This window comes from Panicum virgatum, chromosome 8K, assembly GCF_016808335.1.
Source record: "Panicum virgatum strain AP13 chromosome 8K, P.virgatum_v5, whole genome shotgun sequence".
Classification (NCBI taxonomy): Eukaryota; Viridiplantae; Streptophyta; class Magnoliopsida; order Poales; family Poaceae; genus Panicum; species Panicum virgatum.
In genome coordinates this window covers 2,179,650-2,205,026 of record NC_053143.1, presented here as the reverse complement: position 1 = coordinate 2,205,026, position 25,377 = coordinate 2,179,650, and the positions used below count along the sequence as shown (strand labels likewise).

At 51.1% G+C, this 25,377-nt stretch overlaps 1 protein-coding gene across 2 annotated transcripts; it reads left to right on the top strand.

Annotated features, from left to right (window-relative positions):
* The first annotated feature begins 741 nt into the window (after window positions 1-741).
* LOC120646076 (peptidyl-prolyl cis-trans isomerase FKBP12-like) lies at window positions 742-25,272 on the top strand. 2 transcript variants are annotated; one of them, XM_039922794.1, is made up of 8 exons: window positions 742-927; window positions 2,986-3,058; window positions 3,518-3,669; window positions 18,873-18,927; window positions 19,029-19,081; window positions 19,382-19,516; window positions 24,692-24,792; window positions 24,886-25,272. In XM_039922794.1, exons 3-6 carry the CDS (start codon window positions 3,613-3,615, stop codon window positions 19,481-19,483), a joined length of 267 nt encoding a protein of 88 aa, XP_039778728.1. In that variant the 5' UTR covers window positions 742-927; window positions 2,986-3,058; window positions 3,518-3,612; the 3' UTR covers window positions 19,484-19,516; window positions 24,692-24,792; window positions 24,886-25,272. The 2 variants fall into 2 exon arrangements, 1 of the variants encoding a protein (XP_039778728.1); XR_005664269.1 differs by lacking the exons at window positions 742-927; window positions 2,986-3,058; window positions 3,518-3,669; window positions 24,692-24,792; window positions 24,886-25,272 and adding exons at window positions 20,298-20,411; window positions 20,527-20,963 and having other exon boundaries at window positions 18,803-18,927.
* Window positions 25,273-25,377: the final 105 nt, after the last annotated feature.

Below are 25,377 nucleotides of genomic sequence, written 5' to 3'. Positions count from 1 at the left end.
AAGAAGTCTCATTCGCTTCTAAACTGATTCGATCACAGACTTTTTCTAAACTGATTTGATGGATCCCTTGCTTCTTGCAATTTTTTTATTATACTACCTCCACAACTCTATGAGTTATATACTCTAAATTTTGTACATCCATATCCATATGCAACTTTAATATAATTTACACCTTGATTGATTGAATTGGTTTCTGTAGGTTGCGTGGCTCATCTTGAATAATTTAGTCCACTAAACTACATATACATGGTACGTTGCCAATGGACATAATTTATTCTAGTGTTTTAAAGTCAATGGGCATCAGAATGGACTCTTTTAAGGTAAATTTAGACTCTACTAATTTAACTGCGCTTCGATAAAGATTCTTTACAGCTCTCAAACGTCACATGGCACCTCTGCATCAGTGCCATCAAATGTTCTGAAAAATGTGTTTATCTATAGAAGTAAATTCACCATTCCTGACTCATGTGCTACAATGTTCTGAAAAATGTGATTATCTACATATATGCTACCTTTAGTACTATTGTACATAATTGTGCCTGTGTATTTGGATTCTATTATAATAACAAATAATGACCCATCAGATTTAATGTATATGTATGCATGTTTGGACCTCCACAAAAAATTCATACTGTTGCAGCTTAAAACAGTTTTTACGCATAAATACTCTTAATCTTTGTTTATCTCATTAAAAATAAAATGAGGGCGAGCCAAGCGCGCGCAAAGTACTCGTATATAGTATAATTACGCACGTTCGTAACGTTCGTTCACAGTCACAGAATCGCACAGAGAGGAGAGGACACGGGAAAACGACCGCACAAGTGTGAAAGGGGACGTTCCAACCAATCAGATCGCTCCACAACGGAGTGCTCTTGACTCTCTGACAAATCAAAGGGAAGACATTACGAATCAATCTTGGAGCATCAGGTTAAGTACTATACCTTGTACTACTACAATCTTTAAAGTACTGATATATATGACAGCCGAAAGCAGCTGCAAAGTCAGTGTAAAATTTTGTACCATTTTCTATCTCTATGGGTATCAAAAGAGGGGTACATGAGACTGAAAGCAGCTGCAAGATAGGAGTATTATACCAAAGGAGTAGTATATCTATACTATAAGGATTTATGAAAATTAGAACACTTTTCACTAAAATTAATTCCAATACCCACTTCACGAACTATCATTATCAGACTCACGTGTAAGACCAATAGTTTGACAGGATAGACTGGCAGAACGATTTCCTCGTCGCCGCCAGTTAATTCCCTACGTCGGGCGCCCAGTCGCCAAAATTTTTTTCACCGCCCCGTCGTTGTACGCTCTCTCTGTACCCGCCCGTCCATTGGTCTTGATTTCCTGCCATAACGCCGCGCCTGCCTTCCATAACGCGGCGTCTGGCCCTCGCCGTCCTCCCTCGGAGCCACGGATCGGGCGAGATTTCCTCCAGGATCGGGCCTCGTCTCCTCCCCTTCACCCTCCCTCCTCCGACGACAGAGCGGCCGGCGTAGCCAGGCGGGGCCGCGGCTCGCGACCAGCGCGGCCGGGCAGGGGCACGCGCAGCCTCGATTGCTTGCCGGCGGCGAGCGTCTGGTGGGGGAGGTGGCCATGTGAGGCTCCCCAAGCGTCGCACCTGGGGCGCTCGCTGGCGCGGGGCGCGGCTGGCCGGAGCGAGCGGGTCGGCAGCCCATCCGCGGCGGCGCGGCGGCTGTTCCCGAACTGCGGGACGCCGCGGGTGCCACACCCGCCCAACCCGCCGTCCTCTGGCTCCACCGCTTGCGGCCGCAGCGGGGTTCGTCGTCTTCGTCGCCAGACTGCTGCACGCGGGCCTGGGACTGCGGAGCGTCCCTGGCCGAGTTCTCATCGCCATCTCCTCCCTATCGATTCCGGCCATCTTCGGCCGCCATTCGTCGATTACTTCCACGGGCGCGACCACAACCTACTCCCGCACCTCCGTCGCGCTTCCCCGAACCCCGCCGTCCTCTTCCCCGGCCGGAATCGACCGATTTTCGGCCGGTCGGAGAAGCCCCGCAGCCGGTCCCGACTGCCCGCACGTCGACGGCCTCCTTCCGGTTCTCCTCCGACCAGATCGACCACCCGGTGAGCTCTCTCGCAACACCCTCGACCTCCCAGTCCCTTCCCCCGCCGTTTTGCTCGCCGCGCCGCCGGGAATGCGGCCTCGCCACCGCATCGGGCCGTCTGCCGCGCTGCCGCACGCTGCGGGTCTCCCCGGCGCGGCCCCGCGCTACGCGCCCGCGAGCCGTGGCCCCACCTGGCCGTGTTGGCTCACGAGCCGCCTCTCCTGCCGCCGGCCGAAGCCTTTGTCCAGGGCGCCGGCCATGGCCACCGCCGACCCCTGTGTGCTGCGTGGGTGAGAGAGGAGAGAAGGAGAGGGAAAAGTTCCAGGGACCCGTGACCCGTGTGCAAATTCACTTTAGATCTAAGGGCCTATCTATAAAATGACCTTAGTCTCCTTTATTTTCTTCCTGGTCTAAATAGCTACAAACTTCGAAAATGCATAGAAAACGGTAGGAAAATGAGAAAAATGCCAAGCTTGTTTTGTTAGGATCCTGATGAGCGGTAGTTTTATTCAAAATAAGTTCGTGCATTTCACTGTTGTATACTTTTGTCTAGGATTTATCTTCAGCTAAGCCTGTTTAATGCCTAATAAATCTTAGGAGGTATAGGTAGAATATAAAGTTTTCATGTATATTTTGTTAGCTTACATTTGTCTTGTATATTTCAGATCTAAAATTTGTATAGGTACAATATAAAGTTTATTGCTTGTTTGCTGTTGTAATCATGTTATTTTCATAATAAATAAACTCTTTATAATAAATGATAAAATTTTGAAACTACTTCTGCTGGTTTATGTTTTTTGTATAAACTCTTTGACAAATGATGTCCATGTGTTTCTGGATGATTTACATGCCTTTTATGAATTAATGTTTTAAAAAGTGGTTTATCTTGCTTAATATGTCCATGTAGGATATATCGGACTCGGGTCCCATATGGCTATGAACCTGATTACAGCTGGATATAAAGTGACTATTCATGATATGTAAGTCCCTGCTTATTCTCACATTGGATAGTGAATCAATGCAAAATTCATACGCACCGACCATAAACATGTTGTAAATTCAGGATCGGTCATTTTAAGATCGTTATTATTTGGATGTGAAATTCCCAGGTCCTACTTTTCTAGCTTGCAACCTTTTTTGCAACATATAGCTTGTGGCTCATGATTGAATGCTGGGTTTGCTTCAGCCTTCATAACATCTAATAAGTTCGATCCCATGAGAAAATATGTGGGGTTATCTGGCTGTTAATCATGGTTTCAGAGGTGCGAACATCACATGGTTAACTAAGATTGTAGCCCTATTAAACTATTTAGTAGAATTCTCAAGCACCGTAAAATTTGACATTAGTAGGTCATTAAGAGCCTGATTAATAGCTGTATTAATCTTTTCCTGTTTAGTCTTGCTTGTGACATTAATTGCTCTATACTTATGATTTGCAGGGCTTCAAAGGTTGCTAGGCAAATAGATCTTTATTCGGTGAAGTTCGTGTGTTAGCATTTTAGCATAGTGTGGTATTGCCAGTACTGTTAGGCTCATGCATCACCATAAATCTCTACTGGACGGTTGGAGCAGTGAAGCTTTCTCTGGCAAGGTATGGTGGCTGATGGGAATTGTTGTCCCTTTGATGTTAATCATATCAAATGCTTACTTCTGAATCCCTCCTAAAATCATGGTATATATATTGGAGAATCATTATTAGAATACTCCAAAGGTGTTTTTGCTATTAAATGCCCAATTCCTATTAAACTTATTCAATAGTATGATGAAAGTCTGCTTACTCTTAGAACCCTACCATCCGATACTCAAAACAGTGGCAACTGATTTGTTGCACTTGTAGAGCTTGCTTACACTTATCGGCTTATTCTATTTGCTTAAAAGAATTAGGCAGTCCTTTTTTGAAGATTTCGTCTCTAAGCTATTATTATTTGTGGTACATGAGTCCTAGAATAATTTTTCTTCCTAAGTAGTAAGTTTTGCATACATCAATCAGAATATAAGTTTTGCATACATCAATCAATATTACTTGCAATCAATATGCTTGATCAATACTTTGATGCCTTTTCTAACAGGGGCGGACCTATTTTATTTTCCTATTCCAGCAGACTTATTTGCAGTTCTACGATTCACTCTAATTTGAGCCATGACAAAATGGCTTTGTGCAAAACTTGTGTTTTAAGTTTACTATGGTCAAATAAAGACGCCTACGTCCAATTTTGTTCCTTCCCATTTATGAGTAATAATATAGATAAAAATAGTTAAATGAGTAAGTAGCCATGTCCTGCTTCCCTTCTTTTATGCACAATGCTTGATGACATATTGCCTTCTTGTTTGTTTGTCATTGAGCCATGCAATTCTATGCTTGATTACTTATTACCATCTATTAAACTTCGTGTCTCCATTATTGCGAACAAATGAATTCATATTCGGGATGTTGCTGTGAAAAAGGGTCTTCCTATTCTTTGTGTCTTTAGGTTCACTTTTACATTTGGCTGATAGGCGTGTAATTATGATTGGTGGTTTGTGCTAAAGCTTTGGAATGAGTGCAATTATTTGATCTGAACTATTGGAGAATCTGTGATTCAGTAAGGTGAGGGCTACCCTGATGGTTGTCGTTTCCTTCTCTCTTAATTTTGCATCCTTGATGAATAAACGACAACTTTATCCCCTCGGCGTACTTTCGTCTTCGGGTACGTGTCCACCGGGACAAACGTGCCAAGATTGCGAGAACAAAGTGGTGGAAGCTTAGAGGGGAAGCGGCACAAGCGTTTAAGGAAAGGATGCTAGATGAGGGGCCTTGGGAAGAAGGAGAAGACGCAGATGACATGTGGCTAAAGATGGCAACATGTGTTCGGAAGGTGGCCTCAGAGGTGTTTGGCGTGAGTAGGGGAGGCAAACAGGAGGGGAAAGACACCTGGTGGTGGAACGACGAGGTGCAAAGGGCTATTAAGGAGAAGAAGGAGTGTTTCAAGCGCCTCCATCTTGACAAGAGTGCAGCCAACATCGAGGGCTATAAATTAGCGAAGAGTGTTGCAAAGCGAGCTGTGAGTGTAGCAAAGGGTAAGGTGTATGATGACCTGTATCAGCGGCTAGGCACGAAAGAAGAGGAGAAGGACATTTATAGGATGGTTAGGATCCGCGAGCGGAAGACAAGGGACATCAACCAAATCAAATGCATTAAGGATGGGACAGATCGACTGTTAGTGAAGGATGAGGAGATCATGGATAGATGGAGAGAGTACTTCGACAAGTTGTTTAATGGGGAGAGTGAGGGCCCTACCCTTGAGTTAGATGACTCTTTTGACGACACCAACAAATATTTTGTGAGGAGAATTCAGGAGGTAGAGATCGGGGAGGCTTTGAAGAGGATGAAGGGAGGTAAAGTGATGGGCCCTGATGGTATCCCCATTGAGGTGTGGAGATGCCTAGGAGATAGAGCAATAGTATGGTTAACTAAGCTTTTTAATCTCATTTTTTGGTCAAACAAGATGCCGGAAGAATGGAGGAGAAGTATATTAGTACATATCTTCAAAAACAAGTGCGATGTTCAAAGTTGTACTAACTATCGTGGGATTAAGCTGATGAGCCATACGATGAAGTTTTGGGAGAGGGTTATCGAGCATCGCCTAAGAAGAGTGACAAGTGTGACCCAAAACCAATTTGGGTTCATGCCTGGAAGGTCAACCATGGAGGCGATTTTTTTAATACGACAATTGATGGAGAGATATAGGGAGCAGAAGGACTTGCATATGGTCTTCATTGACCTTGAGAAGGCATATGACAAAGTACCGAGAAATGTCATGTGGTGGGCCTTGGAGAAGCACAAAGTCCCAACTAAGTACATTACCCTCATTAAGGATATGTACAAGGATGCGACGATGTTTGTCCGGACATGTGATGGCAACACCACTGACTTTCCTATTAACATAGGCCTACACCAGGGGTCAGCATTGATCCCTTATTTATTTGCTTTAGTGATGGATGAGGTCACAAGGGATATACAAGGTGAGATACCTTGGTGTATGCTCTTTGCTGATGATGTGGTGCTAGTTGACGAGAGTAGGGCAGTGGTTATTAAGAAGTTAGAGCTGTGGAGACGCACGTTAGAGTCGAAAGAGTTCAGACTTAGTAGGACCAAGACCGAGTACATGATGTGCGATTTCAGCGCGACTAGGCATGAGGAGGGAGATGTTAGTCTAGATGGGCAAGTGGTGGTCCAGAAGGATACTTTTCGGTATTTAGGATCGGTGCTACAAAAGGATGGCGACATTGATGAAGATGTTAGGCATAGAATTTCAGCTGGCTGGTTGAAATGGCGGCAAGCTTCTGGCATCCTTTGTGACAAGAGGGTGCCACAAAAGCTAAAAGGCAAATTCTATAGGACAACAATTCGTCCGGCGATGTTATACGGTGCTGAATGTTGGCCTACAAAAAGACGACATGTCCAGCAACTGAGTGTAGCAGAGATGCGGATGTTGCGGTGGTTTTGCGGGCACAGAAGGAGGGATAGAGTCCGGAACGAAGTTATTCGGGATAGGGTCGGGGTGGCACCAATTGAGGAGAAACTTACCTAGCATCGGCTGAGATGGTTTGGACATGTTCAACGAAGGCCTCCTGAGGCGCCGGTGCGTAATGGGGTTCTTAAGCGGGTCGATAATGTTAAGAGGGGTAGAGGTAGACCTAAACTGACGTGGGATGAGTCGGGTTAAGAGAGACCTTAAGGATTGGAATATTTCTAAAGAGATAGCTTTGGATAGGAGCGCTTGGAGACTAGCTATCAATGTGCCTGAATTTTGAACTTATTTCTTTCGGGTTTCATCTCTAGCCTACCCCAACTTGCTTGGGAAAAAAGGCTATGTTGTTGTTGTTTGTTGTTGTTGTTTATCCCCTCGGCGTAGATGCTTAGGATGCGAAGTTCTGTCGTAGGATTGAGACTGATCTGATTCAGAGTTGCAAGCGAACCTTTTTATGCCGCCATAATTCATTTCTCTCTCTTTTCTATGATGAAGAACACAATCGTCTTTTCTATGACAAGCAACAATATCTACTCTGCAGTAATTGTTCGCTCTGTTTTCTGCAGGGAAGGATCGTGATCTATCCAAGAAATTTTGGAGGTGAAGGATAAATATATTTCTTTGTTTTTACATCCAACTGTAGCATCAGTGCTGTAAGCAGGTGCACAATGATGGGGATATTTTCTGTTCTTGTAAATTCCTATTGTTTGGGGGGTGGGGTGTTGTGGATTTCGTCAAGTATATTTATACATGTAACGTCCCGCCTCCCCGAGACCAGGCCCGCTTACATCTGGCTGCTTTCTAGGACATAGACTGTCCTCACAGACCAACACCAGTCTTTTTTGCACACTTTGTCCTCACTCGTGCGCACCCGGAAAGAACTTACCGGTCGGTCACCCATTCCAAATTTCTCCGGGCCAAGCACGCTTAACCTCGAAGTTCTTTGGAGACCGGCTTCCGAAAAATAAGTTGCAACTTGTTGGTATGAGTATCCTATTAATCCTATTAAACCCTGGGCCGGGGTGTCACATGCTCACCCCCTTAAGAGACCGACGTCCTCGTCGGTCAATCCCAAGCCAGGAACGTCCTCTCTTGGCCACGTCCCGTACGTCTAGTGCCAGCAGCCCATGTGCATCATCCGTGCGTCCAGTGCCAACGGTCCCTGTGCCACGTCCGTGCGTCCAGTGCCAACGGCGCATCCCAGATGCCCGCGCACTGACCCGCCACGCGCCCGTGCACATGCCTCCGCACTTACGCCCGTACGTGCCCGTGAAACCGCGAGAGTCGGCTCTGATACCATTCTGTAACGTCCCGTCTCCCCGAGGCCGGGCCCGCTTACATCTGGCTGCTTTCTAGGACATAAACTGTCCTCACAGACCAACACCAGTTTTTTCTGCACACTTTGTCCTCACTCGTGCGCACCCGGGAAGAACTTCCCGGTCGGTCACCCATCCCAAATTTCTCCGGGCCAAGCACGTTTAACCTCGGAGTTCTTTGGAGACCGGCTTCCGAAAAATAAGTTGCAACTTGTTGGTATGAGTATCCTATTAATCCTATTAAGCCCTGGGCCGGGGTGTCACATGCTCACCCCCTTAAGAGACCGACGTCCTCGTCGGTCAATCCCAAGCCAGGAACGTCCTCTCTTGGCCACGTCCCGTACGTCCAGTGCCAGCAGCCCATGTGCCACGTCCGTGCGTCCAGTGCCAACGGTCCCTGTGCCACGTCCGTGCGTCCAGTGCCAACGGCGCATCCCAGATGCTCGCACACTGACCCGCCACGCGCCCGTGCACATGTCGGTGGCATCTGCGCCCCCACGCGCCCGTGCTCATGCCTCCGCACTTACGCCCGTACGTGCCCGTGAAACCGCGAGAGTCGGCTCTGATACCATTCTGTAACGTCCCGTCTCCCCGAGGCCGAGCTCGCTTACATCTGGCTGCTTTCTAGGACATAAACTGTCCTCACAGACCAACACCAGTCTTTTCTGCACACTTTGTCCTCACTCGTGCGCACCCGGGAAGAACTTCCCGGTCGGTCACCCATCCCAAATTTCTCCGGGCCAAGCACGCTTAATCTCGTAGTTCTTTGGAGACCGGCTTCCGGAAAAAAGTTGCAACTTGTTGGTATGAGTATCCTATTAATCTTATTAAGCCCTGGGCCGGGGTGTCACATACTGAAACAGACCGGGTTCCCGAAAGGCGAACCCGAACCTCTGTATCGTCGTGATAGTCCCTGGATCAGTAGCTATCACATACAGAACCCATTTCATTTGAATATCACAGACATAACTCACGTTTACAACATCACATGGGTTTATTTATTACATAATCCAAATGATTGTATTACGAATCTCAGAGTACAAGCCCCTTGGGCTAAAAGAAAACAAACAAAAAGCGGAAACGATATCTAGTCTTCTAGGCAAACTTCGTCTTCACGAATCTTCTCGATCCTTCTCCACAGGCAGCTCGGGGTGTAGCTCGGGCCATCCTTAACTCCTTCCACGTTTGTCGTCCTATCGACTCCTCTCGGATCCTGCATCTATCAGGCTATCCCAAAGGATGGGATAGGTTCACGTCACCATCCGTATGCAAGCTTTTGGTGGATGCAAACGGTATAAAGATAGTGCCAAGGATAGACTATGTTTTCCTATGCAAGCAGTATATGTATAAGTCATCCAAAACACCTTTCAACACGGGCAGCTCCGGCAACCCGGACTCCCGGTCTCCTATCTTCCACTACATTTGTCTCAACCCTGGGTCGGTGCGGGAACTCCCTCTCCCCGCACCTCAGCAGCTATCCAAGCAGGAAAAGTGGTATTAGAGGGAGGTAGAAAAGTATATGTGGTTCTAACTACATTTGTGGGGCCAGATCCAGAGTTGTACATGACCGAGTACGCGGCTATACGTATAGTTTTCACCCTGCAGGGGTTGTACACCTGTACCCACTCGCCACGAATCCGGCCGGGAGCGACCCGACCTTCTCCGAGGCACCGGTCAACAAAACTAACGGCTACGGCACCATCCTACTCCCGGTCTGGGGTGCGTCCTCCCGCAGTAGGTCGCCCGGGGCTGTGAAGCTATCTAGAATGGAATCTCCATGGATCCTGCGATCGGGGGCTAAAGGGTCCTGCCCACTCCCCCTGACACTGAAACTCTATCCTCCTGCAGTAATGGTGCCGCACATTGCTAGCTCGGGCTGGGTCCCCCCTCATAAAGGATAAGTGGTGTGCACGTTTGACATAGTTCCATCACTAGGGCCACAAAGTCAAGTCCTTAATCCCGCAAGGGCGAGCGTCTTCGTCCACAGTTTGCGTTCCGTAAACACGGTTCGCGATCGGCACCCATTACAGGTATCGCCGCCTCAACTCCTCAACTCATGTTCCCACTTGAACAGCCTTGCACTCGCCACAGGTGCTCGTCACCCATCACAGGTGCTCACAGGGTCGTGCCCAACACACAACCCCCAGCTCCCGACCCTAAGGTCGGAGAAAGGGTCCGCTCGCCCCGCTGTAACCTATCCCCAACTCCTGTATATGTGGAGGCATCTTCCAGCACGCAAGGACTATACCAAACATATATATATTCCCATTCCCCAATCTCACACACATAGTAGCAATAGCATGTAACAATCAAAGCTGAGTACGGGAAACAAGGAATACGGAAAGTAAATGGCCATGCAAGCTCATCTCATCACTCAATTTGGGAGCGTAGCGTATCTAGCAAGCAATGGCTAATAGGTATTCAATCGCGAATGGGCGTGAACCTGATAGGCCTTCGTAGTCTTCCTGGTCCTCCGGGGCTTCTGGTGTCCGGGTACGTCCTTCGGGATCTTCTGGTCGTCCGGGACGTCGGTCAGCTCCTCCTCGTCAGGACCTAATCGTAATTACGTATAAATACAGGGGCCAAAGTGCAAGAATGCACAAAGCAGGCTCAAAAGAGATCCAACTCACAACAAAACCTATTCTAACGCGTAGATCATGATTTTAGAAGATTTATGAAACTGGTTTTATATTTTTCGGAGCTCCGGTTGAATTACTACGATTTTTCTAAGATCAAAGCATTTTCTGGAATTAATAACTGATTATCGAAAAAGGAAAAACACAAAGGTGACACGTGGCAGCACCAGAGCGTGCCACGTGGCATGATGACGTCAGCATGACGTCATCATGACGTCACCTCGGGGTCAGCTCTGCCGACGTCAGCAGTGGGCCCTGCTGACGTCAGCGTTGACCAAAACAACGTTGACCGTTGAATGGTCAACCGGGTCAGTGGGGTCAGCATGTCAGTGGGTCCCACTGGTCAGCCTCACATCAGACGCTTACAAGTGGGGCCCACGTGTAAGGTTTAAAAAGGAAAAAGGCAAAGGCAAAGGGGCTGCTGGGTTCAAAGGGAGAACTGGGCCGGTCGGCTCGGCCCAACGCTGTGGCGGCTCGGCTCTAGGAGGTGGACCGGCTCGGGAGACGGCTTGCAGGCCGGCTCGGTGCGGCTCAGAACAGAAGGGCCGGCTTGGGTACTCGGCTCAGCGGGCTGGGCCGACAGGGCGCAAGCGGCCCATCGCCACTTCTCCCCCTCCTCTTCTCTTCACGGGCGGTTCTTGGGCCGACGGGGCACAGGCGGCCCACTTCTCCTCCCCTTTCTTCTTCTTTTCACTGACGAGTCGGGCCCGCATGGCAGTGCGTCCTTCTCCTCTCCTTGCTTCTCTTGCCTCCTCCGACGGACTTGGCATGGGCGCGGGGTCAAGGACGGGGACTGTGCGGTGGCGAGGTGAAGGCGAGGCGCGGCCAGGCGGGGCTCTGGGCTAGGTCACGCGCGCAGGCGCGGCTGGTGGTGCTACAGCGGCCGCGAGGTGTACATGGCGAGGCAAGGCGGGAAGGGCAGGTCCTGGAAGGCTTGGTCGCGTGCAGGGCCGTGCGCGTGAGCGCGGGACAAGGCCCACGGCGGCGTGGTGCGTGAACAGGCCAAAGGCCTGGCCGGCGCGTGTGTGCAGCGGCCAAGGCCGGCGTGTGCGGTCTGGCGTGCGTACGTGCGTGTACCATGGCGGCGACGAGGCGAAGCTCGGCTTGGTCCGGAGTGGCTTGGACGAATGCTCGGACACGGAACGCGGGCGTTCCCGGTCCACGGCGGTGCAACAAGCCGGTCGTGGCATGCAGCTAGGATCAGAACAAGGTAGAGAAGGTCAAGGCGGAGGTGGAACGCGACGGCGACGCGGCGAACAAGCCAGCGGTGTCGCATCGGTGCGCGAGCGTAGGTTGGTGGCTGCCTGCAAGGTATTCGGCCGACTGCCGAAAGGCACCTGTGGGTGCACGGGCGTGTCGGGAGCGTCGTGTGTGCGTGCAACGGTGCCAGGGCGGCGTTCTAGGTGATGGTGGACAGCAAGGTGCGGTCATGTGCACGTGCAGGCTGTGTGGGCGTGCGCGCCGTGAGCGCTCGATGAAATGCCCGAAAGGGCTCGTCTTGTCGCAAACGCAACGGCATGGCTGTGTTTGTGTCCAGTGGAAAGTTGGAAGGCTCGGGTTCAACGTGTGCGTGCCAAGGGGCCAGAAGGTGCGGCCTTGGGTGGCTTCCACGAGCGTGCACGCCGGGCATGGCCCTGGCAAGGCCATGGCGTGGCCACGGCAGTGGTGCAACGCCACGAGGACAAACGACGGCGGTCTGCAAGGTGGAACGCGGCGCGTTGGGTCCCTGCAAGCGGAAAAGATAGGACGGGGTGCTATGGCTTTCTACGGACGGTTCATCGGCATGTCGCCGGTCAGCACACAGGGAGGTCGAGGGCGGCAAGGTGGCGTCCTACCTGGTGGGTTGAAGACGACAAGGGCGAAGCTGCGGAGAGGTGCTGCCGTGACGGGGCGGTGCTGTGCCGTGCAGCGCTGCTCCGTCGAGGTAGCCGATCGGGGGCGCCGGCGTGGTGCAGAGCTCTGGCGTCGGCGTTCGTCAGTGGCGACGGTGGTGCTGGGAGTCCTCCTCGGTGTCGCGGTGGCTCCGGCTCCTTGGCTCGGCGGCGGCGCTCCACGGGCCGCTGCTCCTTCTCCTCCTTTTCCTCTTCTCCCTCTCCTTCTTCCTTCTCGGCTCCCTCCCCTTCAGTTCTTGGCGGCGGCGGCTGGGAAAAAGTGGCACGGGGGTCTAGGGTTTGGTGGCGGCCACGGCGCGGGTTTTATAGCCGGCGTCTGTTGGCCTTAGAACACAATAACCAGGTGAGCAACCTGCTCACCTCCCTCTCCCTCACCTTTGTCCCAAAGTTGAAGAAGAGCTGAGCTCCTCTGCACACACACATAACTCTCTGCGTTGGCTGAGAGCTAGAGACTGGAATGTGGCAAACTGAACTGCCTTTTCTTATTGCATTGCACTCATATTTATACACCATTTGCTAACTACTCTAAGGTGCTACCACTTATGGCTAATAACTTCTATCACTATCTGATCATTAGTGGCCTAGAGCCATAAGTCAACAAAAGCTGCAAGTCAACAAAGGCTGCTAGCAAACTGCAGACTTTCTTGACCAAAATCAGATAAGGGACAGCTGCAGATTAAGTCTTACATTACTTCCCCTAATCCTGCTGCTAGCCCTGGACCTCATCCATGCCGATCATCTTCCTCAATTCCTAGAACCGAATACGCCCGAGCGACTTGGTGAGGATGTCATCGAGTTGCCGTCCGGTGTCGACGAACTCGATGACAAGGTGCCCCCCATCGACGCAGTCCCGAAGAAAATGGAACTTCACATCGATATGCTTGCTTCGGTCGTGAAAGACGGGGTTCTTTGCCAGCGCAATGGCCGGCTGGTTGTCCACCTTGAGTGCTGGCGGGCGAGCTTCAACGCCAGTGAGCTCACCCAACAGCCGGCGCAGCCAAACGACTTGGCACGCCGCGGTGGCCGCTGCAATGTACTCCGATTCACAGGTTGACAGCGCCACCACCTTCTGCTTCAGTGACTGCCAAGACACCGGTGCGGTTCCAAGGGAGACGAGCACACCTGTGGTGCTCTTCCGTCCATCCACATCTCCAGCCATGTCCGCATCGCTGAATGCCGTCAGCTGAAGCCCGCCGTGCCTGGGGAAGACGACGCCCATGTCCAGAGAGCCCTGGACGTAGCGCAGCACCCGCTTGACCGCTGTCCAGTGGTCCTCCCGCGGGTCTTCGAGGAAACGGCTCATATACCCGACTGCGAACGTGATGTCCGGCCGCGTATGCGTCAGCCACCGCAGCCCGCCGACGATGCTCCGGTAACGCGTTGCGTCCACCCTCGCCGCCGTGCTGTTCTTCGACAGCTTGATCCGCTCCTCCATCGGCGTTGCCATGGGCTTGCAGCCCGTCATCCCGGCCTGCTCCAGCAGCTTGAGCGCATAGGCGCGCTGGCCCAGCGCGATGGAGTCCCTCCTTTGCTTTACCTCGATGCCGAGGTAGTAGGAGAGTGCGCCGAGATTGCTCATCTTGAAACGAGCCGCCATCTCGCATTTGAACGCTTCAATGTCCTGCGCCCGAGCTCCGGTGACGATCAGGTCGTCCACGTACACGCCGACGATGAGCTCTTCCTTCCCCCGTCGTCGTGTGTACAGCGCATGCTCGGTGGCGCAGCGTGCGAACCCAAGCTCACCCATGGTGGTGTCGAGCTTGGCGTTCCATGCCCTGGGAGCTTGGCGCAGCCCATACAGAGCCTTCCACAGCCGGAGCACCTTGTGCCCTGCCCCCGGCACCGCGAAGCCCGGCGCCTGCTTGACGAAGACTTTCTCCTCCAGGTCGCCATTCAAGAACGCCGATTTGACGTCGAGGTGATGGACCTGCCAGTCTTTTGCCGCCGCAAGAGCTAGCAATAACCGCACCGACTCCATCCGAGCCACCAGCGCGAACACCTCCTCGAAATCAATCCCTTCACGCTGCACAAAACCACGGGCAACGAGCCGAGCCTTGTGCTTGACAATGGCACCATGCTCGTCCCGCTTTACCTTGTAGACCCATTTCAGGCCAATCGGCCGGCATCCCGCCGGCGGATAGACCAGCTCCCAGGTGCGGTTGTCCTCGATTGACCGCATCTCCTCCATCATGGCCTTCCGCCAGTCCGCGTCACGCTCCGCAACCGCGAACGTGGCCGGCTCCGCGCTCATGAGCATGAGCTCTGGATCGGTGAGACGCGAGGCCAGCCCCGGCAGCTCTGCATCACCGATGACGTCGTCCACTCGCCTGAATCGGAGCTCCTCTCCGTCGTGGTAGGCATCCACGAACTCCGAGTAGGAGGACGGGAGGGATGCGAACTCAGGATCTGCTGCCGCTGTCGGGGTCCCCTGTTCTGGAAAAACAGGTGAGGCAGGGGACGCTGAACTCGCCGCGCCAGGACTTGGCGGAACCTCCGCCGTGCCAGGACTTGGAGGCTCCACCGCCTCCGCTTCTGGCTCCTGTGCTGCCTCCTCTGCGCCACTCCGGCGCTCGATCACCAGCTGCTCGACGACGAATTCGCCCGTCAAGCCGCTGCCGGACACCTCTGCTTCCCCTGCCGCGGGCGTGCTCCATCTCCATGCCGCCGCCTCGTCGAAAACGACATCCCGGGACACCACCACCTTCTCCCGGGCCGGGTCGTAGAGCCGATAGTCCTTCGTCCCATCTTCATAGCCCAGGAACACCATCTTGGTGCTCCGATCTTCAAGCTTCCCAAGGCCTGGCTTGACGGTCTTCACGTGCCCGATGCAGCCGAACGTGCGTAGGTGCGAGACGTTTGGCTTACGCCCATACCACGCTTGATACGGCGTCATCCCCTTGAGGGCCTTGGTCGGTGAGCGGTTCAAGATGAACACCGCCGTGCTCACCGCCTCGCCCCAGAATTCCGCCGGCATCGCCTTCGCCTTCATCATCGAGCGTGCCATCCCAACGATGGTTTGATTTCGCCGCTCGACTACGCCATTCTGCTGTGGCGAATATGGTGCCGTCAGTTGACGCGCCACTCCCTCTCCTGCGCGGTAGCTGGCGAATTCCACCGCTGTGAACTCGCCGCCACGATCGGTTCTGAGGACGCGCAGCCTCTTCCCGGAGTCCGCCTCTGCCCGCGCCTTGAAGCGCCTGATGGCCTCCGCCGCCTCATCTTTGCTCGTCAGGAGCTGCAGCCACATGAACCGACTGCAGTCGTCCACGAGCAGGAGGAAGTATCTCCGACCACCATGCGTCGCCGGCGTGATGGGCCCGCACAGGTCCCCGTGGACCAGCTGGAGCACCTCCTGCGCCCGGTACTTGGCCGCCTTTGGGAACGGCAGACGCCTCTGCTTCCCGGCCAAGCAGCTGTCGCAGAGCTCGTCGACGTGCTTGATCTGCGGCAGCCCGGTCACCTTCTTGCCCAGGCGTCCAAGCGCCTCAAAGCTCAAGTGGCCGAACCTCCCATGCCACAGCCATGGTTCCTCCGTGCACGCCGCCGCGAGACACACCGGCTGCTCCACCTTCAAATCTAGGAGATAAAGCCGGTTACGGGAACGTGTTACCTTGGCGAGAAGACGCCGTTCCCGGTCCCTGATGCTTAGTACTCCGGCCTTGACGAGCACCTCCGACCCGTGCTCATCCAGCTGCCCCAAGCTCACAATGTTTGAGCGCAGCTGGGGAATGTAATACACTTCCTGGAGTGCACGGTGCTTGCCGTTGCGGCACCTGAAGAGGACCGTGCCCTGCCCGCGGATGATGACCCGCGAACCATCGCCGAACTTGACCGTCCCGGTCTTGCTTTCATCGAGGTCAGAGAAGGCGGCCCTGCTCCATGTCATGTGGTTGCTGGCCCCAGAGTCCAGGTACCACCTCTGCTCCAGCTCATCGCCGACCGCGCCCAGCAACACCCGCGCCTCTGGCTCGTCAAGGTTGACGGGTTGCGGCGCAGTCCTCTGCTCCGTGTCCGCCTCCTCTGCTTCGCCATCCTTCAGCGCGCAGTACTGCGCCATCAACAGCGCGTGGTCGTCGTCGCTCTCTTCTTGAGCTAGGTGGGCCTCCTCCTTCTCTTTCCGCTCCGGGCACTCCTTAGCCCAGTGCCCGATCTTGCCGCACTTGCGGCAGGCATCGGGGTCGAAGTTCTTCTTCTTTTTTCCCTTCCCGCGCGGATTCCCGCGCGCCTTGTTGCCGCCGGCATACCCGCCGCGGCTTGAGGAGTTCTCCCCGGTCCGCCGCTTCATGCGCGCGTTCCACTCCTCCTCGGTGAGCAGCAACTTGCCGCTCTCCTGCCTCCGCTCCAGCGGCGCATCAGAACGCCCTTCGGCCAGGCGAAGTCGACCGACGACGTCCTCGAGCGAGACCTGATCCAGGTCCAAGGTGGCCTCGATTGTAACCGCCATCTGGCTGTACTTGGCCGGGCACGCGCGGAGCAGCTTGCAGACGACGTCCTCCTCCTCCAACTTCTTCCCCAGCGTTGCCAACTGGCTTGCCAACGACTGGAGTCGGAGCGCAAAGTCCTCCACAGCCTCGCCGTGGCGGAACTTCAGGTCGTCGAAGTCCCTGCGCAGCTGCTGCGCCTTGGCCCTCTTGGCTCGATCCGAGCCAACTCGGAATGAAGCCAGCATGTCCCACGCGTCCTTCGCCGTCTTCTTGTTGCCGATGGCCTCGTGGAACTCTGGTGGCGTGGATGACAGCAGTGCGTCCATGGCCTGGACGTCTTCATCCTCTTCTTTGGTGCCGACTTCCACGGCCGTCCAGAGCTTGCGCGCCTTGAGCCGCCACTTCATCAGCACCACCCACTCGCCATAGTTGGTGCGAGTGAGCTGCGGCCAGTCCCGTAAGCTCGTCTCCCGCACCGTCCTGATCACAACCTCCGAGACATCCTTCCCCTTGTCGCCTGCACTGGATGCCGGGGAGTTTTCGCCAGCCATCGTTCAGCCGCTGGGCTAGAACGACACCGTACGGCTCTGATGCCACTTGTTGGCCTTAGAACACAATAACCAGGTGAGCAACCTGCTCACCTCCCTCTCCCTCACCTCTGTCCCAAAGTTGAAGAAGAGCTGAGCTCCTCTGCACACACACACAGCTCTCTGCGTTGGCTGAGAGCTAGAGACTGGAATGTGGCAAACTGAACTGCCTTTTCTCATTGCATTGCACTCATATTTATACACCATTTGCTACCTACTCTAAGGTGCTACCACTTATGGCTAATAACTTCTATCACTATCTGATCATTAGTGGCCTAGAGCCATAAGTCAACAAAAGCTGCAAATCAACAAAGGCTGCTAGCAAACTGCAGACTTCCTTGACCAAAATCAGATAAGGGACAGCTGCAGATTAAGTCTTACAGCGTCCGCTAGGGTTGGAGGCCAGGGCACGACTCGGACGGCGGAGATCCTCGGCGTTTGGGCCCTGGACGCGTGGCTGTATCAAGGGCGCTCAGCGCTAGGGTTGGTAGGGCGGCGTGCGTGGGAAAAGGGAGCGGGGCGGTCAAGGCCGGGCGCGACGCGGGGCTGGCGTGGCGGCGTTGGACGGCATGGCGAAGAAAGGGACGGAAAGCGGCGGACGGGCGGGCAGTGCGTCGCGGAAAGCGACGGAGGCGAGGCGGAAAAGGAACGGAGGAGGAAGAGGAACAGGATGGGGCGCTGCCATGTGGGGCCCGCCTGTAAGGGAGCCAAAGAAAAGAGGTGGCGTGGGGAAGGATGGGCCGGCTGGTTTGGGCTCCGCGTGTTGGGGCTCAGCAGGCCGAGATGGCCTCCTGCTGATTGGGCTGAAGGGTGCAGGCCGGTGTTGGTCTTTGGGTCAGGCCGAAAAGGAAGTGGGCAGCTGGTCAGCTTGGTTGGGTCCTGCTGGGTTTGGGCTGGACCGGGATTAGGGTAGAGCTCGGGCTTCGTCACGGGTTTGGACTGCGGACTGGATCGGGTAGGGTTTGCCCGGGTTGGATTAGGGCTAGGATAGGTTAGCGGTTAGGGTTGGTTAGTGGTTTGGATTTAATTTGAATGACTCAATCCAAATTAAATCCCACACAAGTGTTAGGAGATGAAATTAAATTGAGGGGCACACCTCAATTTAATTTCCACACAAGTCCGCACATTAAAATAAATCCAAATCCAATTCGAATTAAACAAGGTAGAGCCAAATAAATCCAATAACTCCAAATATTCTCACACTAGCAAATATTATCCTTAATTCTATACAAAATTTTTAATTACTAGGATTTTGAGAAGGCAGAAATCCTACTTAAGTTGATATTTACGGCATTGCCACGAAATTTTTTTGAAATTCACATTTTTCGACTTTATAACATTCCGGAAAAATCCGGGATGTTACAATACATGTGAGTAATTTAATCTGTTATATGTTCATATTCTGCTGTTGTTCCTTTCAACACCAAGGACTCAGGTCAGCAGCCATTCAGTTCCAACATTGGTCTGGGTTCTGTGATCAAAGGTAATCATGTCACAGTGCTATTCTGTAATTGTTCATGGGCAGTCCCAGACTCCAAGTCCAGTTTCACATCAAGGTTGCGCTAACTACTTTGTTTCTTATAGGATGGGATGAGAGAGTTATGACCATGCAAGTGGGTGAAGTTGCTCGTATCCAGGTATACTCCTGAGATGTTAAATTAGCTTGATTGCCTGAATTTGTTTGTTTTACTCTTCCAGCGTATTTCATATGCACTGTAACTTTGAAGTGCTGTTATTCATGGCAGTTCTCTCTCTTGATGGAAGTAACTTGTTCAAAAACAAAAAAAAAAGCATGCTTTTATTCTGGATTTTAGGCCTTTTGCAATGCATTTTTGCCTGATAAAATGTCAATCTGCATTGTTGTTTGTATTCTCGAGTTCAAAATAATTTGTCTTAGCTGTATCTTGGCACCTGATACTTGAGTACTCTTGCTTCAGTGCACCCCGAACTATGCTTATGAAGCCAGTGGATTTCCAGCCTGGGGAATTCAACCAAACTCGGTGCTGGTATTCGAGGTTGAGGTCCTCAGTGCCCAGTAATTCGCGTTACAATTCTGGATTGAGCCTTGCTAGGTAATGAAATAAATCCATTGTCACCTCATGCTACATACAACAGACTGGTGTTCTTAGTAACCTATTTCCTACACGAGCGGCCCCACGGAGGAGGTGGTGTGTGGGCGAGCGGCGTTTCCATGACCCCGGTGGGTGGGGTCGGCGGCGGGGGCGAGCAGTTAAGTGGCTAGGAAGGGTGGGGTGGTGCAGTGGGGTTGGTGTGCGGGCGGAGCGACGTGGCGGCGGGGTCGCCGCTGGCCGTGGGCTGTGGGCAGCAGGAGCCACCGGCGGTGGAGGAAGACAATGTGAGGGAGAAGAGTGATGCGGGGAAGAAGAGAGTGTGGAGTCCACGTGGAGCAGAAGGGACGTAGGATGAGGTGGGAACGGGGGGTGGGGGGATGTGGGGCTCTTGTGGATTTCTTATCGGGAGTGGTCTCTCCCCGTATCAGCTTCCTGCTTGGCCCCTATTTTTTCCTGATCAGAACTCGCCCTTGCTCTTACCTGATCAAACTGCCACTAGGAAAGCACTAAATATTTTTCCTTTTTTTAATCTTGACAAACTGCCACTAGGAAAGCACTAAATATTTTTCATTTTTTTACTCTTGACAATCGGGTTTACGGCTATTCCATGTAAAGATCATATGTTTTTGTTTTGCTATACAAAGCTCTAAATCAGTGAGGAATCTCCTATATTTAGTATCTATATATTGATCTTGCCTGTTTGATTGCTGTAGAATGTCCAAGCTTTGCATCTATTGCTAGCTCTTCATGTTAATATAGTTTTGATTATATTTCATGATAGGTGATCTGGTTGGGATTTGGTTGTGTGATGGGTCTTGGACAACCTTTAGGGGATGCTTCTAACATAACATTTAACCTTTAGGGGATTTTGTTAATAAGCGGATTAGAGAAGAAGGTACTTGCACTTAAGTTTTATGTAATTATGTACCTATGTATTTGCAATGGTATCTTTTACCCGCACAAAAATAATAAGTGGATTCTGCTGTTGTTCATATTCTGCTGTTCCTTAGTGATAGGATGAGAATGTGGACCCTAATGAATGCCTTCGGCAAAAAAGGAGACAAAGGTACGCTACTATATCAGAGGAAGATAAGGAGAAATGCATGAAAGCACATGAAAATTAACAACGGAGGAAGCCACATTCCATGACTCAGAAACGAAGCCCAACAAAGAGCCAAACGATTGATGTTTCTGGTAGTCTGATTGGCTATAGTTTTAAGATGCATTCACATATATTTTTTTTAGTTTCATATGTTTCTGTGATTTGTTACAATGTACCTTAGTTTTTGCACAAGAAACAAACACAAGTGGCAGTATAACCCAGAGTCCCAGACACCAATATTGAGCAGATTGGGAGCAACCATAATTGTGTTGGCCATGCTAGAGTTATGTTTGGATCAAGAAAGCTTAAAGATAGAGAGATGATGCTGCGTGCGTGTTTGGTTTCTCTTGGTGAAGCATGAGTCGCCAACATTTCATAGACCTCTCTTTCATATAAGATAAGTAATTCATAATTCCGCCCGTTGCTTGTATTAATGTACTGCCGTAAGTACAAATTAATGTGATATTAACATACTTGGTATGTCAAGTAGATTATTAAACACGTGCGGCACCCTATATAAATAAGAAACTAAGTTAAGGGGATTTAAGAGACATTTTTGGAATTAGGAAGTAAATGGGAATTAGAAATTAATTATTGTGCAAGAGTGATGTCAACAAGATATAATTGAGAAATAATCAAATAAATAAGGCAAGCATTATATTTTGTATTTTGTAGTTAAAATAAAAGATGATAGATTTTACGGATCAAAGGATCAAAGATAGTGAAGATCACAAGATTTCTAAAATTTGAATACAATGGAATACATCAAACATCATAATTATTTTGCTAAAAGAAAAAGTCATGTCTATACTGCATAAACATGACATCAATGATTATTGAGCTTGTACACAGGTACAGAGGCATTGCGCCTCAGTATTTCTAAAATTTGAATATAATGGAATACATGGAACATCATAATTGTTTTGTTAAAAGAAAAAGTCATGCCTACTGCATAGGCATGCCTACTGCATAGGCATGACATCAACGGGTATTGAGCTTGTATATAGGTACAGAGGCATTGCGCCTGGCAGATTTGCAGAAGAAATGACGATGGCCTTGTTTGGTCGTGTGCATATAAACATGCACATGGCCATGGTTGATTAGACTTGCATCGTTGCACATGATGGCTCGGTGACGGTTGCTTATAACTATTGACGACGACCATTGAGCAGCATGTATCGACGTGACAGCATTCGACAATGTAGGAAGCATGCAACGACGAGTATATAGGGCGAGCAACGGTGCGGACGGGGGAGGCATGTCCAGCGAGTGGTGAAAAAGTATACGGCAAGCTAGACACCGCCTATCAAGGCTCCAGGGAAGAATGTAACTTCGCCTCCTACTCGGCGAGAGCTATTTAGAGCGTTATTCAGTTCATTTGCAGCGAATAGAACACAATGCATTATTGGAAAAGCAGCCGTGTTCGTAGTGTTATCATATTTCGAACATATTTTTATAATTATATAATATACTTATACATACCATTATACACTATATTATACATACCATTTACTTATTTTTATAAATATTTTTTATGTTTCGAATATTTTGCCTATTTTTACCATAATTGAGATCTCATTGTTTGTTTTCATCATATATAGTTTCTCAAAAATGTTTTATCGAGTGGTAAACCCAGCCGGGTGGCAGAATGCATCCGCCTAAGCCCTGAGGGAGAATGAACTCGGGGGGTAGCTAGGATTAGTCCGATCTGGATGCAAGAACACGATGAACACAGAAGGTTTAGAGTGGTTCGGGCCGCTGGAGCGTAATACCCTACATCCACTGTGTGTTGTATTGCTTGTGTTAGAACGGGATTGTTCGGAGTGAATTCGAGAGAGATCTGGTTCTGGGGGTTGAGTCTCAATTTCCCAGCCTTGAGCGTGGAGAGAGTGTGGGAGATCTCTCCCTTCTAACGAGCGCTCCCTTCCTTTTATAGCCAATGGAGAGGGGCGCTACATGGGGCTGGGTCCCGACAGGTGGCCCCAGCAATCAAGTATTAAACAACCTACAACTACGGCGCTATGTAGTTCTGACTGACGGAGATCTCATCCCGGGATTCCTTGCGCTGCTGCTTCGGATTCCCTGACCAGACTGGCATGCTCGACCCATCTTGTCGGTGCATTGTCCGTAGTGTAGGTTGCGGTGTAGCCTGTTGTGCCAGCTGCGTAGACTGTGGCATAGGCTTCTTGAGCATTCGCCTCCATTTACTCTGGAGGACAGGCACACAGCGCTCGTGACTTCACTGTTTACCTCGGTAACTCGCGACCCGCTGTGCGGTCATTCGAGCCTACCTCGGTAACCCGCGATCCATAGTGTGGACTGACAAAAGCCGCCTCGTGCCCAGCGGCAGCAGAGCACGTCTCAACCACTCGCACTTAATGCGGGTGGGTGAGGGATCTTCCAGCGGAAGGCTTGTGCCCGCGTATGCGGGTAACGTGGGCGAGCTTCCAGCGGAAGGCTTGCGCCTGAGCCCGCGTCTGCGTCTGTGGGACACGTGTTGGCTCCGGACCCCTCCCGAGCAGCTTGCAGAGCCGAGGGCTCACGGGGGTCCGGATAGACACGTGGAGGTCCTGGACCACCTCCAGGGGTCCGGGTCTGCGGTCACAGGTGCCGAGCATTTCCAGCGCTGGGACACGTGGCGACACCGGACCCGTCCCCGAGCGGGAAGCGGGTCCGGGACTATTGGCTCGATGAGGTGGAGTCGGATCTCAGGGGTCCGGCTGCTCAGTTTTTTAAGGCGTAGTTACGAATAACTACGCGAGTCTTGGCACAGTAGGAGTGGGTACCCCAACTGTAGAGTACCGACATGATTGTTGCAACTAAAATTTAATATGATTCTTTTTTTTTCACAATATTATTATTGAGACACGTGCGATGCCGCACGTGCATGTACTAGTGAGACTGAAATAATGCAGCAAAATTCGTCACCAAAAAGAAAATGCAGTGGTCGGATCTCATCTCAGCTAAAATCCAGAAAACATGCATGGGGCCCACTGCAAACGTGGCGCAAGTCGTAGCACTGGGCAGTGGGCACGAGGCCACCCCGTGGGGCGTCGGCCATCGAAACGACGCGGCTTCTTCTTCTTGGCTTTGGTTTGGTAAGAATTGCAGCGCTAGTAGATAGTGAATAGTAATAAATTTTGACCATTAATTATGGTGTCAAACAAAGTCAGTTTACAAAACCAACTTCAGAACCCCGCGCTAGTGACTCTGAAGAATCTAATGAGGCTTTTGACCGCGCGATTAGAGGATAGTTACTGTAGCATCACTATAGCTAATTATCGATTAATTACCGTCATTAGATTCGTCGCGAAAAGTTATACCCATCCCTAAAAAAATTTTGCAAATAGACTTCATTTAGTATTTCATACATACGAGATTTTTTTTTCGGAATGTGTGCGTGCTAGAATTCTCCAAACAAGGCCTTCTCTTTTACTCTTCCGCGACTCCGGCCGGCCGACGCAACTACATAACCGCTTCTCTTCTCGGAAAAAAATTGGGGGTGGACACCGGGTCCGTGCGACCCCATCTCCGATTCACGCCACCTGCCCAGGAACCAAATCCGACGGCGACGGCTTTTGAGCGGGAGGGAGCCGAGCCGAGCCTTTCCTGCTACTCCGTATCCCGCAAGGGAGGGAGCCGAGCCTGGGAGCCGTGACCTGGGCAGGCCAGCCGTGACCTGGGAGGACGATTTGCGGCGCCGGATCGAACCCCACATCATTTGCACCGCCGCCCAATCCCGACCTCCCTGCGGAGCGCCGCCGCCGCCCGACCTCCCTGTGGTGTGCCCGTCGCTGCCGGATCCCGACGCAGCGCCGCCGCCTCTCTGCTCTGGTTCTAGTCCGCTACCCCAACCTCTCTGCTAAGCCCCTCGCCGCCGGATCCCACCGGAGCGCCGCCGCCTCCACCTCGGTCTTTGTTTCTGCCTCCGCCTCTCTGCTCTGTTTCAGTCTTCGTTTCAGTCTTTGCCGCCTCTCTGCTCTACTCTGAGACGAGGGGAGTGACGCCAGTGAGGTTCTTCTTCGCTTCAGTCTTTCACACCAGTGTCTGATTTCTTCGTTTCTTGTTTGTAGGTGCGGCACTTGCAAATTGATGGCACCGAAATGAGAGGAGATGTCCGAGAAGAACATCAATGTTGTGTTCCTCAAGCTGGATTCCATCCAGGACAAGTTCAGTTGGGATTACTTTGATGTCTCTTGTGTATTTACTACTATGTGCTATGTGGGGATATGGCATGCTGACAAACCTCGTTGCTTCCTAATTGCAGCCTCTTGCAAAAGGAGCTGGGCATAAAAGGTTGTGCCAACGTTTAAAATCCTCAAGGATGGGAAGTATGAAGGTTGTCAAGGATGTCACTGGTGCCAAGGTTGATGAATTAGCTCATGCCATCAAGACAGTCAAGTCAAGCTACGAAATGCCCTGAAAGAAGTGCACCAAGTAGCATGCAATCACCAGTGATGAGCCACTCCCTGTTGTGGAAGTGGATACTGAGCAAGCAGGCAAAAACATTGTAATTCTGCTTATGATTTACATTGTAGCCTCTCCCTGCTTGAAATTTTGTATTGACAGTGTCCATGTACAAAGATTTCATGGGATCAATGTACAATGTATCTTGTTATCTGAAATATACATATTTATATTTTGAAATAAGCAATCCGATGGTTGTGTTTAAATATGACATGTTTTCTATTTTGGTATACAATAACAGGTTCAAAATGAATAATTCTCTGAAAACGACAGATCCTTTATAAGAAAAATA